The following is a 13,883-nucleotide window of genomic DNA, read 5'->3' on the forward strand; positions in this document are numbered from 1 at the left end:
ATGTTAGGAGAGCTTTGGCATTTTAGGACAGGACTAAACAATTCAGTTTGTCTACTCAACTATTTGTGGCCAATGCCACAAATAGAATGAAAGACCTCCCAATCTCTTCACAAAGAATTTTCTTGGATAACTTGTTGCATTCGTGTATGTTACGGTTTGGCAGGCATTTCCCTGCTGAGCAAAGTGATGGTACATTCCACAAGATTGCAAGGGTTCTCCGTGGCATTCTTTGCACAAGTTCCTATCCAAGAAATTTGTAGAATGGTGACTTGATCTTCAGTCCACATGTTTGCTTCTCATTATGCCATCACTCAGTACTCTGGACATGATGCTAAATTTGGACGAGTTGTACACCTGTCTATGTGTACGTGAACTCTGATCCCTCCTTCTACTGTTTAGCTTGTAACTCACCAAAAATGGAATGCACATGTGTAATCACTCGAAGAAGAAAAAAACTGTTATTAACCTTCTGTAAATGTTCTTCAAAATGTGTTGTACATGTCCATTCCACAACACCACCACCACCCCCCACCCCTCTGCATTGGAGTTGTCCAGCAAGAAGAAACTGAGGAAGCTTTGGGATGGCTGGGCCCTTTATATCAGCATGCAATGGTGTGCAGCAACAGAGGGTACTCAAGCCACCCCAATGGGTACCACTGAGGGGAAAAATTTGATGACTTTGTTCGGGGTGCACACACACCAGCAGGAGTGGAATGGTCATGTGGAATGTTCAAAGAACAAGTTATGGAAGGTTAGTAACCTTTTGGGTTTTTTTGTGGACCTAAAAAAGCCATTGGTGTAGATAATTTGCCATATCAGTAATGCTATGACTGCATGCTGTTACATTAACTTCTGAGGTATCTGCTCTTCTATGAAAATTTTTTAGAAGCCATATAATATATTATATTAAGGCATAAGGATGAAAAGATATAAGACATAAGGATGAAAGTGGAAAAAGAATTTCCTGTTCTTTCAAAATAAGGGCCCGATGGGTTGCATAATCTAGTAGATTTTGCTCTTTTGCTCTTTCCAATTTTTGTATTAGACAGTTCCAAGCTAATTTGATTTTCTTTCCTCTCTACGGGTAGTATATGTATGTGTCCCCAAACAAGGAATACATTGTTCAGACATTTCTGTGAGGTCTCATATTTTTGGCATGGAACATCAACTATAGAGCTGCACACAGTTAATTTTATTTTCTAAAGGAACAGTGGCTACTGGTTGAAAAAGGCACTTAACTGTACCTTCATTTGATGCAATAGACTTTAACATTTTATTGAGGCATCTCTGAACTGTATATTGATTTGCCAATCTCCTCCTTGATTTTTTTGTAATGTTACTTATTAAATCATTTGACTCTGTATCTAAATATTGATTTGTTTCAAACAGCAGAACAACTTGTTCTGTTTATTTACAAGGATCCATTCTAAGATCTCTGGTCTTCCCAGTTTAAATATCCTCATGAGCTTGTGTGCTTGAACTGTGTTTTAAAACATTGGATGAAGTAGAGTATCCTTTTTTGTCCTTGTATTTTCAGTCTTAAAAATCGATTTGCAAAACACATCATTATTGTAATTTTCCAAGGGGAAAATTACTCGTGGTAGCTATCTACAAGAGGTTATCAAGATGTTTACGCTCTACATAGAAATCCCAAGAAGTGGTAGTGTGCCTAGTCTGCTGTGAGTGACAGACCAGAGTAATTGTATGCTTTTTCCAAAGTGTAGCACTAAATTGCCAAGGGTATTACAACAGTTCCATGCTGTTGGTTCCATATTTCTAGGGCATTACCGAGTCAGGATGTCCTGAACTTAGTTTGGAGTCATTAAAGTGGAACATCCTTTACCAATTGCTAAGCAGTAAGTACCAGCAAATGCTTTTGTTGTTTCTTCCACTTTCTTCATCTGACAGATCTGCATTGAATAACTCCTTCAGCTACCATCCTCTTTGTCCAGTCTTCTACAGTGCCACTGAGAACCAGGAAAAGTCCCTAAACATTCATACCTTAAAGCTGAATTAAATGGGTACCTGATGATTTCCTGTGTCACTTAAAGCTGACATAGACAGCTTTATGCCAACCTCTGTTGGTGCCACAATTGAGTGTGTGGCTGGGGAAAATGGGGCATGACTGAAGCACTGCTATACTCCAGTGGTCCCCTACTAACCACTTGACCCTTTGAGGGCTGTTGTAGCCAGCGGAACTTAGAACAGCTGCAAAACTGCTCTAACTTGATTTTTGAGACTGGACCTGTGCCCAGTGGTCGTGGGATAAGGAAGCAACAGTGATGGCTTAGAGACTCCTTTATACCCACCTCTTTTTCCCAGACTGTTGTATATACCAAGTGGACAGACCCAAGAATCCAATCCCTTAATGTTTTATTCCCTTGTTCATTGCATACTTTAATTTATCAATCTTAATCTTGTATGAATGTTCATTTAAAGATGTTCCCTAATACAAAGCAGTGGATTTTAATGTTTTTGCCATTATAAAGCCATAATGCCTGGTTAATCTAATCATTAGTTCTAGTTATGCTTCATATGAAGCCCAGAGAAGAAGAAGAAAATAAATAAAAGCACAGCAGGATGTGAGTAGAATCGGATATTGCTGGAGGAGGTGTGTGGATTCTGTGGCAGTGTTGTTATACTCAGTTTTTTTTGTTAGTACTTCTATAATGTTTTCATCTTAAATTTTCTTATTTATTACTTTCCTTCATAAAAAGTTGTGTAAAATTGCTTTTATAAAATATCTTCCATGTTCCACCTCAGAGGTGACTGCATGTTTAATGATGGGTGAGGTGATACGTATATACACAATGTATAAAGCACTCTGAGATTCTTCACAATAAAAAAAAAATTCATAAATTAGACATTTTTATATGAAAAACCAGTTATTCAGAGGCTTATTACAATTTCCCTCCTCTCACCTTTGCACATTTTTATATTTCCATGTTTAAGAACATTGCAATATAATGTATTTTAAAAATATTTGTATATAGCTTATAGTAGGGAGAACTGGTAGTGACCCATATATTTAATTGTCTGTACACTTTCCATTATACAATTGTTGGATTATTTTTTCTAATTTAATTTGTTTGTTTTTGAGAAACTCTAATCTCCATTGTTTCAGCAGGCCATAGAAATTCATCAAAGAAAAAGTCTTCAGGCCTGGTTGTAGCTTATTTCTTGCGTGCACCCTCTGCTGAATAAATGGGCTAATATAAAGAAAACAGGACAGAATAGTAAGCTCTCTGTTCTTTATCATCTAGCCTGGAAAGATCCCTTATAAGGTGGCTTCAGATTTCTGTATAGAAACAATAAGGAGACGTTGACATGATCGGGGAGGAAATGGACAAGATGATGTGTTTATCAGCAGTGTTCTTTATAAATTGAAATGAGGGAGATACTAGCTATGGCAGGAAATGACCAAAGCTTTTCAAGGATTGTAGTGTGAGAAAGTGTGTAGTTAGGAAAAAGTGGGTATATTGATGGTTAAAAAAGAAGAAATAAAAGACTGGAAAAGGGGAAGGAGGAGAGAAGTCAAGGATGACACCAATGTTGTGAACCTAGGAACAGGAGAGAGAGTGGAGGTGTCAGTGGTATTAAAGACACAAGGTGATTGAGAGGGAGAAGGAGGAAAGATGATAGAGCCAGTCTCTCCAAAACTGAGTTTAAGACCGCTATAGAACATCCAAAAGAGAATGTCAGGGTATGTCTACACTACGGAATAAGGTCGAATTTATAGAAGTCGGTTTTTTAGAAATCGGTTTTATATATTCGAGTGTGTGTGTCCCCACAGAAGTGCATTAAGTGCATTAACTCGGCGGAGTGCTTCCACAGTACCGAGGCTAGAGTCGACTTCCAGAGCGTTGCACTGTGGATAGCTATCCCACAGTTCCCGCAGTCTCCGCTGCCCATTGGAATTCTGGGTTGAGATCCCAATGCCTGATGGGGCTGAAACATTGTCGCGGGTGGTTCTGGGTACATATCGTCAGTCCCCCCTTCCCTCCCTCCCTCCGTGAAAGCAAGGGCAGACAATCGTTTCGCGCCTTTTTTCCTGAGTTACCTGTGCGGATGCCATACCACCGCAAGCATGGAGCCCGCTCAGGTAACCGTCACCGTGTGTCTCCTGGGTGCTGGCAGACGCGGCACGGCATTGCTACACAGTAGCAGCAACCCATTGCCTTGTGGCAGCAGACGGTACAATACGACTGGTAGCCGTCCTTGTCATGTCCGAGGTACTCCTGGTCGCCTGTGTGAGGTCGATCAGGAGTGCCTGGGCAGACATGGGCGCAGGGACTAAATTTTTAGTGACTTGACCAGGTCATTCTCTTAAGTCCGGCAGTCAGTCCTATTGAACCGTCTTATGGTGAGCAGGTAGGCAATATGTCCTTCTGCACCGTCTGCTGCCAGCCAAAGATGTAAAAGATAGATGGAGTGGATCAAAACAAGAAATAGACCAGATTTGTTTTGTACTCATTTGCCTTCTCCCCTGTCTAGGGGACTCATTCCTCTAGGTCACACTGCAGTCACTCACAGAGAAGGTGCAGCGAGGTAGATCTAGCCATGTATCAATCAGAGGCCAGGCTAACCTCCTTGTTCCAATAAGAACAAAAACTTAGGTGCACCATTTCTTATTGGAACCCTCCGTGAAGTCCTGCCTGAACTACTCCTTGATGTAAAGCCACCCCCTTTGTGGATTTTAGCCCCCTGAAGCCAACCCTGTAAGCCGTGTCGTCAGTCGCCCCTCCCTCTGTCAGAGCAACGGCAGACAATCATTCCGCGCCTTTTTTCTGTGCGGACGCCATACCAAGGCAAGCATGGAGTCCGCTCAGCTCACTTTGGCAATTAGGAGCACATTAAACACCACACGCATTATCCAGCAGTATATGCAGCACCAGAACCTGGCAAAGCACTACCGGGCGAGGAGGCGACGTCAGCGCGGTCACGTGAGTGATCAGGACATGGACACAGATTTCTCTGAAAGCATGGGCCCTGCCAATGCATGCATCATGGTGCTAATGGGGCAGGTTCATGCTGTGGAACGCCGATTCTGGGCTCGGGAAACAAGCACAGACTGGTGGGACCGCATAGTGTTGCAGGTCTGGGACGATTCCCAGTGGCTGCGAAACTTTCGCATGCGTAAGGGCACTTTCATGGAACTTTGTGACTTGCTTTCCCCTGCCCTGAAGCGCATGAATACCAAGATGAGAGCAGCCCTCACAGTTGAGAAGCGAGTGGCGATAGCCCTGTGGAAGCTTGCAACGCCAGACAGCTACCGGTCAGTTGGGAATCAATTTGGAGTGGGCAAATCTACTGTGGGGGCTGCTGTGATGCAAGTAGCCCACGCAATCAAAGATCTGCTGATATCAAGGCTAGTGACCCTGGGAAATGTGCAGGTCATAGTGGATGGCTTTGCTGCAGTGGGATTCCCTAACTGTGGTGGGGCCATAGACAGAACCCATATCCCTATCTTGGCACCGGAGCACCAAGCTGGCGAGTACATAAACCGCAAGGGGTACTTTTCAATAGTGCTGCAAGCTCTGGTGGATCACAAGGGACGTTTCACCAACATCAACAGGAACTCTGGTCTGTTTCAAAAGCTGCAAGAAGGGACTTTATTCCCAGACCAGAAAATAACTGTTAGTGATGTTGAAATGCCTATATGTATCCTTGGGGACCCAGCCTACCCCTTAATGCCATGGCTCATGAAGCCGTACACAGGGAGCCTGGACAGTAGTCAGGAGCTGTTCAACTACAGGCTGAGCAAGTGCAGAATGGTGGTAGAATGTGCATTTGGACGTTTAAAGGCGCGCTGGCGCAGTTTACTGACTCGCTTAGACCTCAGTGAAACCAATATTCCCACTGTTATTGCTGCTTGCTGTGTGCTCCACAATATCTGTGAGAGTAAGGGGGAGACGTTTATGGCGGGGTGGGAGGTTGAGGCAAATCGCCTGGCTGCTGGTTACGCGCAGCCAGACACCAGGGCGGTTAGAAGAGCACAGGAGGGCGCGGTACGCATCAGAGAGGCTTTGAAAACCAGTTTTGTGACTGGCCAGGCTACGGTGTGAAAGTTCTGTTTGTTCCTCCTTGATGAAACCCCCCGCCCCTTGGTTCACTCTACTTCCCTGTAAGCTAACCAACCTCCCCTCCTCCCTTTGATCACCGCTTGCAGAGGCAATAAAGTCATTGTTGCTTCACATTCATGCATTCTTTATTCATTCATCACACAAATAGGGGGATGACTACCAAGGTAGCCCAGGAGGGGTGGTGGAGGAGGGAAGGAAAATGCCACACAGCACTTTAAAAGTTTACAACTTTAAAATTTATTGAATGACAGCCTTCTTTTTTTGGGGCAATCCTCTGTGGTGGAGTGGCTGGTTGGCCGGAGGCCCCCCCACCGCGTTCTTGGGCGTCTGGGTGTGGAGGCTATGGAACTTGGGGAGGAGGGTGGTTGGTTACACAGGGGCTGTAGTGGCAGTCTGTGCTCCAGCTGCCTTTGCTGCAGCTCAACCATACGCTGGAGCATACTGGTTTGGTCCTCCAGCAGCCTCAGCATTGAATCCTGCCTCCTCTCATCACGCTGCCGCCACATTCGAGCTTCAGCCCTCTCTTCAGCCCGCCACTTACTCTCTTCAGCCCGCCACCTCTCCTCCTGGTCATTTTGTGCTTTCCTGCAGTCTGACATTATTTGCCTCCACGCATTCGTCTGTGCTCTGTCAGTGTGGGAGGACAGCATGAGCTCGGAGAACATTTCATCTCGAGTGCGTTTTTTTTTCTTTCTAATCTTCACTAGCCTCTGGGAAGGAGAAGATCCTGTGATCATTGAAACACATGCAGCTGGTGGAGGAAAAAAAAAGGGACAGCGGTATTTAAAAAGACACATTTTATAAAACACTGGCTACACTCTTTCAGGGTAAACCTTGCTGTTAACATTACATACATAGCACATGTGCTTTCGTTACAAGGTCGCATTTTGCCTCCCCCCACCGCGTGGCTACCCCCTCAACCCTCCCCCCTCCCTGTGGCTAACAGCGGGGAACATTTCTGTTCAGCCGCAGGCAAACAGCCCAGCAGGAATGGGCTCCTCTGAGTGTCCCCTGAAGAAAAGCACCCTATTTCAACCAGGTGACCATGGATTATATCTCACTCTCCTGAGGATAACACACGAACGGATGTTGCTTGAACGCCAGCAAACATACACTGCAATGCTTTGTTGTACAATGATTCCCGAGTACGTGTTACTGGCCTGGAGTGGTAAAGTGTCCTACCATGAAGGACGCAATAAGTCTGCCCTCCCCAGAAACCTTTTGCAAAGGCTTTGGGAGTATATCCAGGAGAGCCGCGAATGCCAGGGCAAAGTAATCCTTTCACATGCTTGCTTTTAAACCATGTATAGTATTTTAAAAGGTACACTCACCGGAGGTCCCTTCTCCGCCTGCTGGGTCCAGGAGGCAGCCTTGGGTGGGTTCGGGGGGTACTGGCTCCAGGTCCAGGGTGAGAAACAGTTCCTGGCTGTCGGGAAAACCGGTTTCTCCGCTTGCTTGCTGTGAGCTATCTACAACCTCGTCATCATCATCATCTTCTTCTTCTTCGTCCCCAAAACCTGCTTCCGTATTGTCTCCATCTCCATTGAAGGAGTCAAACAACACGGCTGGGGTAGTGGTGGCTGAACCCCCTAAAATGGCATGCAGCTCATCATAGAAGCGGCATGTTTGGGGCTCTGACCCGGAGCGGCCGTTCGCCTCTCTGGTTTTCTGGTAGGCTTGCCTCAGCTCCTTCAGTTTCACGCGGCACTGCTTCGGGTCCCTGTTATGGCCTCTGTCCTTCATGCCCTGGGAGATTTTGACAAAGGTTTTGGCATTTTGAAAACTGGAACGGAGTTCTGATAGCACGGATTCCTCTCCCCATACAGCGATCAGATCCCGTACCTCCCGTTCGGTCCATGCTGGAGCTCTTTTGCGATTCTGAGACTCCATCATGGTCACCTCTGCTGATGAGCTATGCATGGTCACCTGCAGCTTGCCACGCTGGCCAAACAGGAAATGAGATTCAAAAGTTCGCGGTTCTTTTCCTGACTACCTGGCCAGTGCATCTGAGTTGAGAGTGCTGTCCAGAGCGGTCAAAATGGAGCACTCTGGGATAGCTCCCGGAGGCCAATACCGTCGAATTGTGTCCACAGTACCCCAAATTCGACCCGGCAAGGCCGATTTAAGGGGTGGAGTAAGGAAATCGATTTTAAGAGCCCTTTAAGTCGAAATAAAGGGCTTCATCGTGTGGACGGGTGCAGGTTTACATCGATTTAATGCTGCTAATTTCGACCTAAAGTCCTAGTGTAGACCAGGGCACAGACAGTTGAAGTTGTGAGCATGGAGTGCCTAAAGGGAGTTCTCTCATTTTAAGACCAGGGAGAAGGTGGCACTGTTGGGGAGGAGGAAAGTCATTAGCACTATCAAGCAGTTTTATGGCTTTGTTTTTAAACTTTCAAGACCTGGGAAGAGAATGACAAGGTTTGGTAATGCCAGGTTTGGTAATGCCAGGTTCAATCACGAAAGACAATGCCAAGTTCAGTGCCAGGTTCAATCACGAAAGACAATCAAGAGAATGACAAGGTTTGGTAATGCCAGGTTCAATCACGAAAAATACATAAAGTTGTTTAGAAAGAAGGAAGAAGAAAAAGTAGGGATGAAAAAAGAGACTGAGCAGAAAATGGAGGTAAGCTGGCATAGTCATGAAAATGACTTCAGACATTCAGCTGTGCGAGAAGAGGTACAGAAATAGTGAATACCCTGGGAAAAGAAAAAACAGAGGATTCAAAGGGTGGGCAGAGCTCTCCCTTAAGAATAACAGAAGACGTTCAGAAGGTATCAAGTATCAGAGGGTAGCCGTGTTAGTCTGTATCCACAAAAATAAGGAGTCTGGTGGCACCTTAAAGACTAACAGATTTATTTGGGCATAAGCTTTCGTGATTAAAAAACCCACTTCTTCAGATACATGGAGTGAAAATTACAGATGCAGGCATTATTATACTGACACATGAAGAGAAGGGAGTTACCTCACAAGTGGAGAACGAGTGTTGACAGGGCCAATTCAATAAGGGTGGACGGAATCCACTCCCAATAATTGATGAGGATGTGTCAATTCCAGGAGAGGGAAAAAGAAAAGGCGTACTAGTACTCCTTTTCTTTTTGTGAATACAGACTAACATGGCTGCTACTCTGAAACCTGTCATTTAGGAGAGGGAAAGTTGCTTTTGTAGTGAGCCAGCCACTCCAAGTTCCTATTCAAGCCCAAATTAATGGTGTTAAATTTGCAAATGAATTTTAGTTCTGCAGTTTCACTTTGAAGTCTGTTTCTGAAGTTTTTTTTGTTCAAGGATGGCTACTTTTAAATCTGTTATAGAATGTCCAGGGAGATTGAAGTGTTCTCCTACTGGCTTTTGTATGTTACCATTCCTGATGTCCGATTTTGTGTCCATTTATTCTTTTATGTGGTAGAATATCTCCTTCTACCCTATGCCAAATGAGATGGTAACCAAAATTCAGGAATGTATGTATGGTATATTTAAAAGTATTTTGTGTTCATTCAATAAATGTCTGCACTGTCTCTCTTCTTTGAATATATAGGAACAAAAGTAATAGAGAAGAAACTGTGCTGCAGCGCAAAACAGCTGCTAGTGCCCCTCCTCCCCCAAGTGAGGAAGCAGTGTCAAGTAGTTCTGAGGATGATTCTGGGACTGACAAAGAAGATGAGGGAGCTGTTTCTCAGCGTTCAACTCCAGTAAAGATGGCAGATACAGGCGATAATATAAAAATAACAGAGGTGAGAAAATTGCACTGGCACACATGAAGGGAGACCATCAACTTAAAATACACATTTCTTATGAAAATATTTTACCTACTGTTACCTGTAACACTTAATGTTCCTGACATTAAAAGGGAAAATTATTTTCTCCAGTTTATTTGCTTTATGCATCTGACAGCATTTAGTGAACCCGATTATACACAATTGTCAGTTTCCTTGTTTGTTGGACCCTCTCAGAGAGCATTAGGGTAGAAAATGACTTTTTTTAAATAGAAAATGTGATTCTAAAGTCATAAAAACTGGAAAGGGATTCAGGGCAGGTATAGTATCTAACACTACTGTACTTATAACTCATGTTTTGAAATTGACTAAATTTCAAGTTGAAAGTGTTCCTTTGAGGACTTTCTTGGTATCTGAGTTCTGAATTGTCAAGCAGTAACTTAACAGTCTGAGGTGTTTGAAAAATGGTTTAATAAAACTAAATTATCTAAATTGCACATTCTGATTTTATCAGATAATATTACATTTGGAAGGATTAGATTTTGATTGGTAGATGTCAGTAACATCAGTTTCACTGTATATACACACAGAACAATGAAAAAATATTTCTGTTAGTGGTATTCAAAATTTACAAATATGTAAAATAAGAACAGTTCTGCGTGGGAACTTATTAGAGTTTGGTTTAAGGATATTTACTTTATATATTCTGACGTGATGTTGCCAGTTTGTTTTTTTAACAGTTATAAAGCTTTAACTTTTTGAATCTCAATATCTACTGTCATTAAATAATTATTGTCTGACCCCACCATAATTTCCAGCAACTGTGAAAATTTAAACTGATACAAAATGCTTAAAAATAAACATAGATATTATCTGTCATAAAAAATTAGAATCCTATTCTGATAAGCTTAGATAATACTCTGATGATTATTTCAATAAAAACACAAAATCAATAGCAGTATGGCAATGAAGATTGTTTGCCAAATATTTTCATATTATTGTGCTAATTCCTACTAATTAGTTTTAATTATTTTCATTGCAGTAGCACCCAAAGATCCCAGCTGGAATTGGTGCACGGTTGTAGACTAACATATAGGAAGACACAGTCCCTGCCCCAAAGAGATTATCTAAATAGATAAGACATACCAAGCAAAATGGTTAGTGATGGTTGGCAAATGTGAGAAGATGCTGTTACAATCATCTAGTCTGACTTCCTGCAGAACACAGGCAGCAACCTCACCCAGCAACTTCTGTATCAAGCCCATAATTTCTGGTTAAGTTAGAGTAAATGATTTAGAAAGATATCCAGTCTTGATTTAAATAATGGAGTTGGGGATTGGTCCTGCTTTGAGCAGGGGGTTGGACTAGTTGACCTCCTGAGGTCCCTTCCAACCCTGATATTCTATGATTCTATGACCCAGAAACATTTTGTGCCAGCCAAGGGAGCAGAATTTTTATTCACACAACTCCCCCAAACTCCTTAGTAGCCCAAGCTGCCACTTCATAGAATATCAGGATTGGAAGGGACCTCAGGAGGTCATCTAGTCCAACCCCCTGCTCCAAGCAGGACCCAATCCCCAACTAAATCATCCCAGCCAGGGCTTTGTCAAGCCTAACCTTAAAAATATCTAAGGAAGGAGATTCCACCACCTCCCTAGGTAACGCATTCCAGTGTTTCACCACCCTCCTAGTGAAAAAGTTTTTCCTAATATCCAGCCTAAACCTCCCCCACTGCAACTTGACCATTACTCCTTGTTCTGTCATCAGCTACCACTGAGAACAGTCTAGATCCATCCTCTTTGGAACCCCCTTTCAGGTAGTTGAAAGCAGCTATCAAATCCCCCCTCATTCCTCTCTTCCGCAGACAACAATCCCAGTTCCCTCAGCCTCTCCTCATAAGTCATGTGTTCCAGTCCCCTAATCATTTTTGTTGCCCTCCGCTGGACTCTTTCCAATTTTTCCACTTATAAGAGCAAGCAACATAAACTAAAGTCCACCCCTTCCAATCAGGAAGCCAAGCCCAAACACTTAAACCTATTTTTGAGGAATATTTTTACTTCAACCAGTATGCAATTTTGTATAGCCAACTGTCAGACGTTATTGTCCAAGTACCATTTTATTAGTTATCCTAAATTCACAGAATTTACTGACAAACTCCCTTAGGAGGACAGGCACAGTGGGTAAATTGATTGCCAGATCATCCCTCCAAGCTTTGCTGCATCAGCTTGTGGGCTGCCCATCTAGATGAACATATAGCACTGGACGTGGACTCCCCAGGAGTTCATGATGCACATAAACCTCCTAGAACTTTGAGCAGTCCATGAGGCCTGCAAACAATTCTTACCACTCACACAGACTTGGCATATTCAAGTGATGTCACACAACATGCTAACAGCTTTCTACATCAACAAATGAGGGGGAGCACAATCGCCCCTGTCTGCATAGAGGTTGTCAATCTTTGGAACTGGTATATTTGTCACCAGATCATTGTGTCAGCAGGACATCTCCCAGGGATTCATGACACACTAGCAGACATAGTCAGCCAAGTACTCCTCTGGACCACAAATGGGATATTCACTATTCCATGGTACAGAGCATATTTCATCAATGGGAGTCTCCATCCTGGGACCTGTTTGTGACCCAGGAGAACAGAAGATGCATGATCTACCATTCCAGGGGGGCACAAGGTAAGGACTCAGGGGAGACACACTTCATTTCCCTTGGTGAGGACACCTAATGTTCATCCTCCCTCCCGCTACACCATACCTTGCTTTCTGAGGAACATCGAACAAGATGAAATGGTGATCATCCTGATTGCTCCCAGATGGCTCAGGCAATTCGGGTTTCACATCATTCTACTAATGCCTGCACATCACTACCCAGTTCTTTCTGGATATTTTGACCCAAGACAAGGGCAAGGGACAGGTATCCCATTCTGACGTCCCTTCATCTAATGGCTTGGTGTTTGGATCAAAACTAGAAAGACCACGTTCAGAAGCTATTCAGGACATCCTTAACAATAGTAGGAAGGAATCAGCTTTCTACTATTGTTGTCTACATAGCTAAGTGAACAAGGTTTTTTCTGTCTTGTCTCAACATTGCCAGATAAACCCAGAGGACTCTGAAATCCATACTATATTGGTATATCGTCTTTCCTTAAAGACCTTGGGTCTTTCCCTGAGCTCAGTAAGGGTACACTTAGCAGCTATCGGTGCTTGTCATCCTATTGATAACCACTCCATCTTCACTCATCCTGTGACAGTACGTTTCCTGCAAGGCCTAATCAGAACCTTTCCTTTTGTGAGAAAACCTCCTGTGACATGGGACCTCAGCCTGGTCCTCTCAACGTTAACAAGAACTCTTTGAAACCTCTACCCTCATGCACTCTAACCGGTTTGTCTATGAAGGTCATCTTTCTAGTTGCCGTCACCTCAGCTAGGTGAACTACAGGCCCTTATGGCTGATCCACCATACTCAGTCTTCCATAAAGATGAGGTTTCTCTAAGACTACATCCAAAATTTACCCCGATGTAATCTCTGATTTCTATCTGACTCAGACAATTCACATATCTTTTTTCCTAAACTGCATGCCACCATCAAGGATATGTTCTTATAGGAGACTTCATTCTCGGAATGTCCATTGAGTGGTGGCTTTCTACCTGCAAAGAACAAAATCTTTCAGGAAATCACCTAGATTGTTTGTATCATTTGAAGAACAGATGAGAAGGGAAGCAGTTTATTCCCAGAGACTTTTCAAGTGTATTTCAGCATTCATTCTGCTGTGTTATGAGTTAACAAACATTCTGCCACCACCACAAGGTGTGAGTGCATGCTCGACTAGAACCAAAGCCACTTCTGTAGCTTCACTTTGAGACATTCCTGTCATTGAGATCTGTAAAGCGGGAACTTGGGTGTCTGTAAACATACTTTACAAGACATTATGCCATACTACAATCTTCATCAACTGATGCATCTTTTGGCACAACAGTCCTCCCTTCATTGATACCACACAAGTCCTCACACCCTACTCCTCAATGAATTATCAGTCACCTCCGTGGACCATCACTCAAAGAGAGGTTACTTAC

At 43.4% G+C, this 13,883-nt stretch overlaps 2 protein-coding genes across 5 annotated transcripts in view; one reads left to right on the forward strand and one right to left on the reverse strand.

The window, feature by feature from the left end:
* The window catches only part of FIG4 (FIG4 phosphoinositide 5-phosphatase), a 169,676-nt gene that overhangs the window by 103,842 nt on the left and 51,951 nt on the right, over positions 1–13,883 (forward strand). For all 4 annotated transcript variants that reach the window (XM_074948227.1, XM_074948228.1, XM_074948226.1 and 1 more), the window contains one exon: positions 9,621–9,816. In XM_074948227.1, the coding sequence (XP_074804328.1) occupies positions 9,621–9,816 (196 nt within the window). The remainder of the gene's footprint in view (positions 1–9,620; positions 9,817–13,883) is intronic.
* Positions 6,453–7,826, reverse strand: LOC141983840 (uncharacterized). The gene is made up of 3 exons (XM_074946829.1): positions 7,415–7,826; positions 6,514–6,834; positions 6,453–6,463 (listed from the first exon to the last, which is right to left on the reverse strand). The coding sequence occupies exons 1-3, from the start codon at positions 7,824–7,826 to the stop codon at positions 6,453–6,455; spliced, it is 744 nt and encodes a 247-aa protein (XP_074802930.1).

This window comes from Natator depressus, chromosome 3 (genome assembly GCF_965152275.1).
Source record: "Natator depressus isolate rNatDep1 chromosome 3, rNatDep2.hap1, whole genome shotgun sequence".
Lineage (NCBI taxonomy): Eukaryota > Metazoa > Chordata > Testudines > Cheloniidae > Natator > Natator depressus.

What these genes read in the sequence shown, in the direction of transcription:
- LOC141983840 (XM_074946829.1), bottom strand. Translation starts at nt 7,826, where the DNA reads ATGAAGGACAGAGGCCATAACAGGGACCCGAAGCAGTGCCGCGTGAAA. An exon ending in AGGCGGAGAAGGGACCTCCG is followed by an intron (nt 6,835 to 7,414) that starts GTGAGTGTACCT and finishes TTCCTCCACCAG; the next exon opens with CTGCATGTGTTTCAATGATC.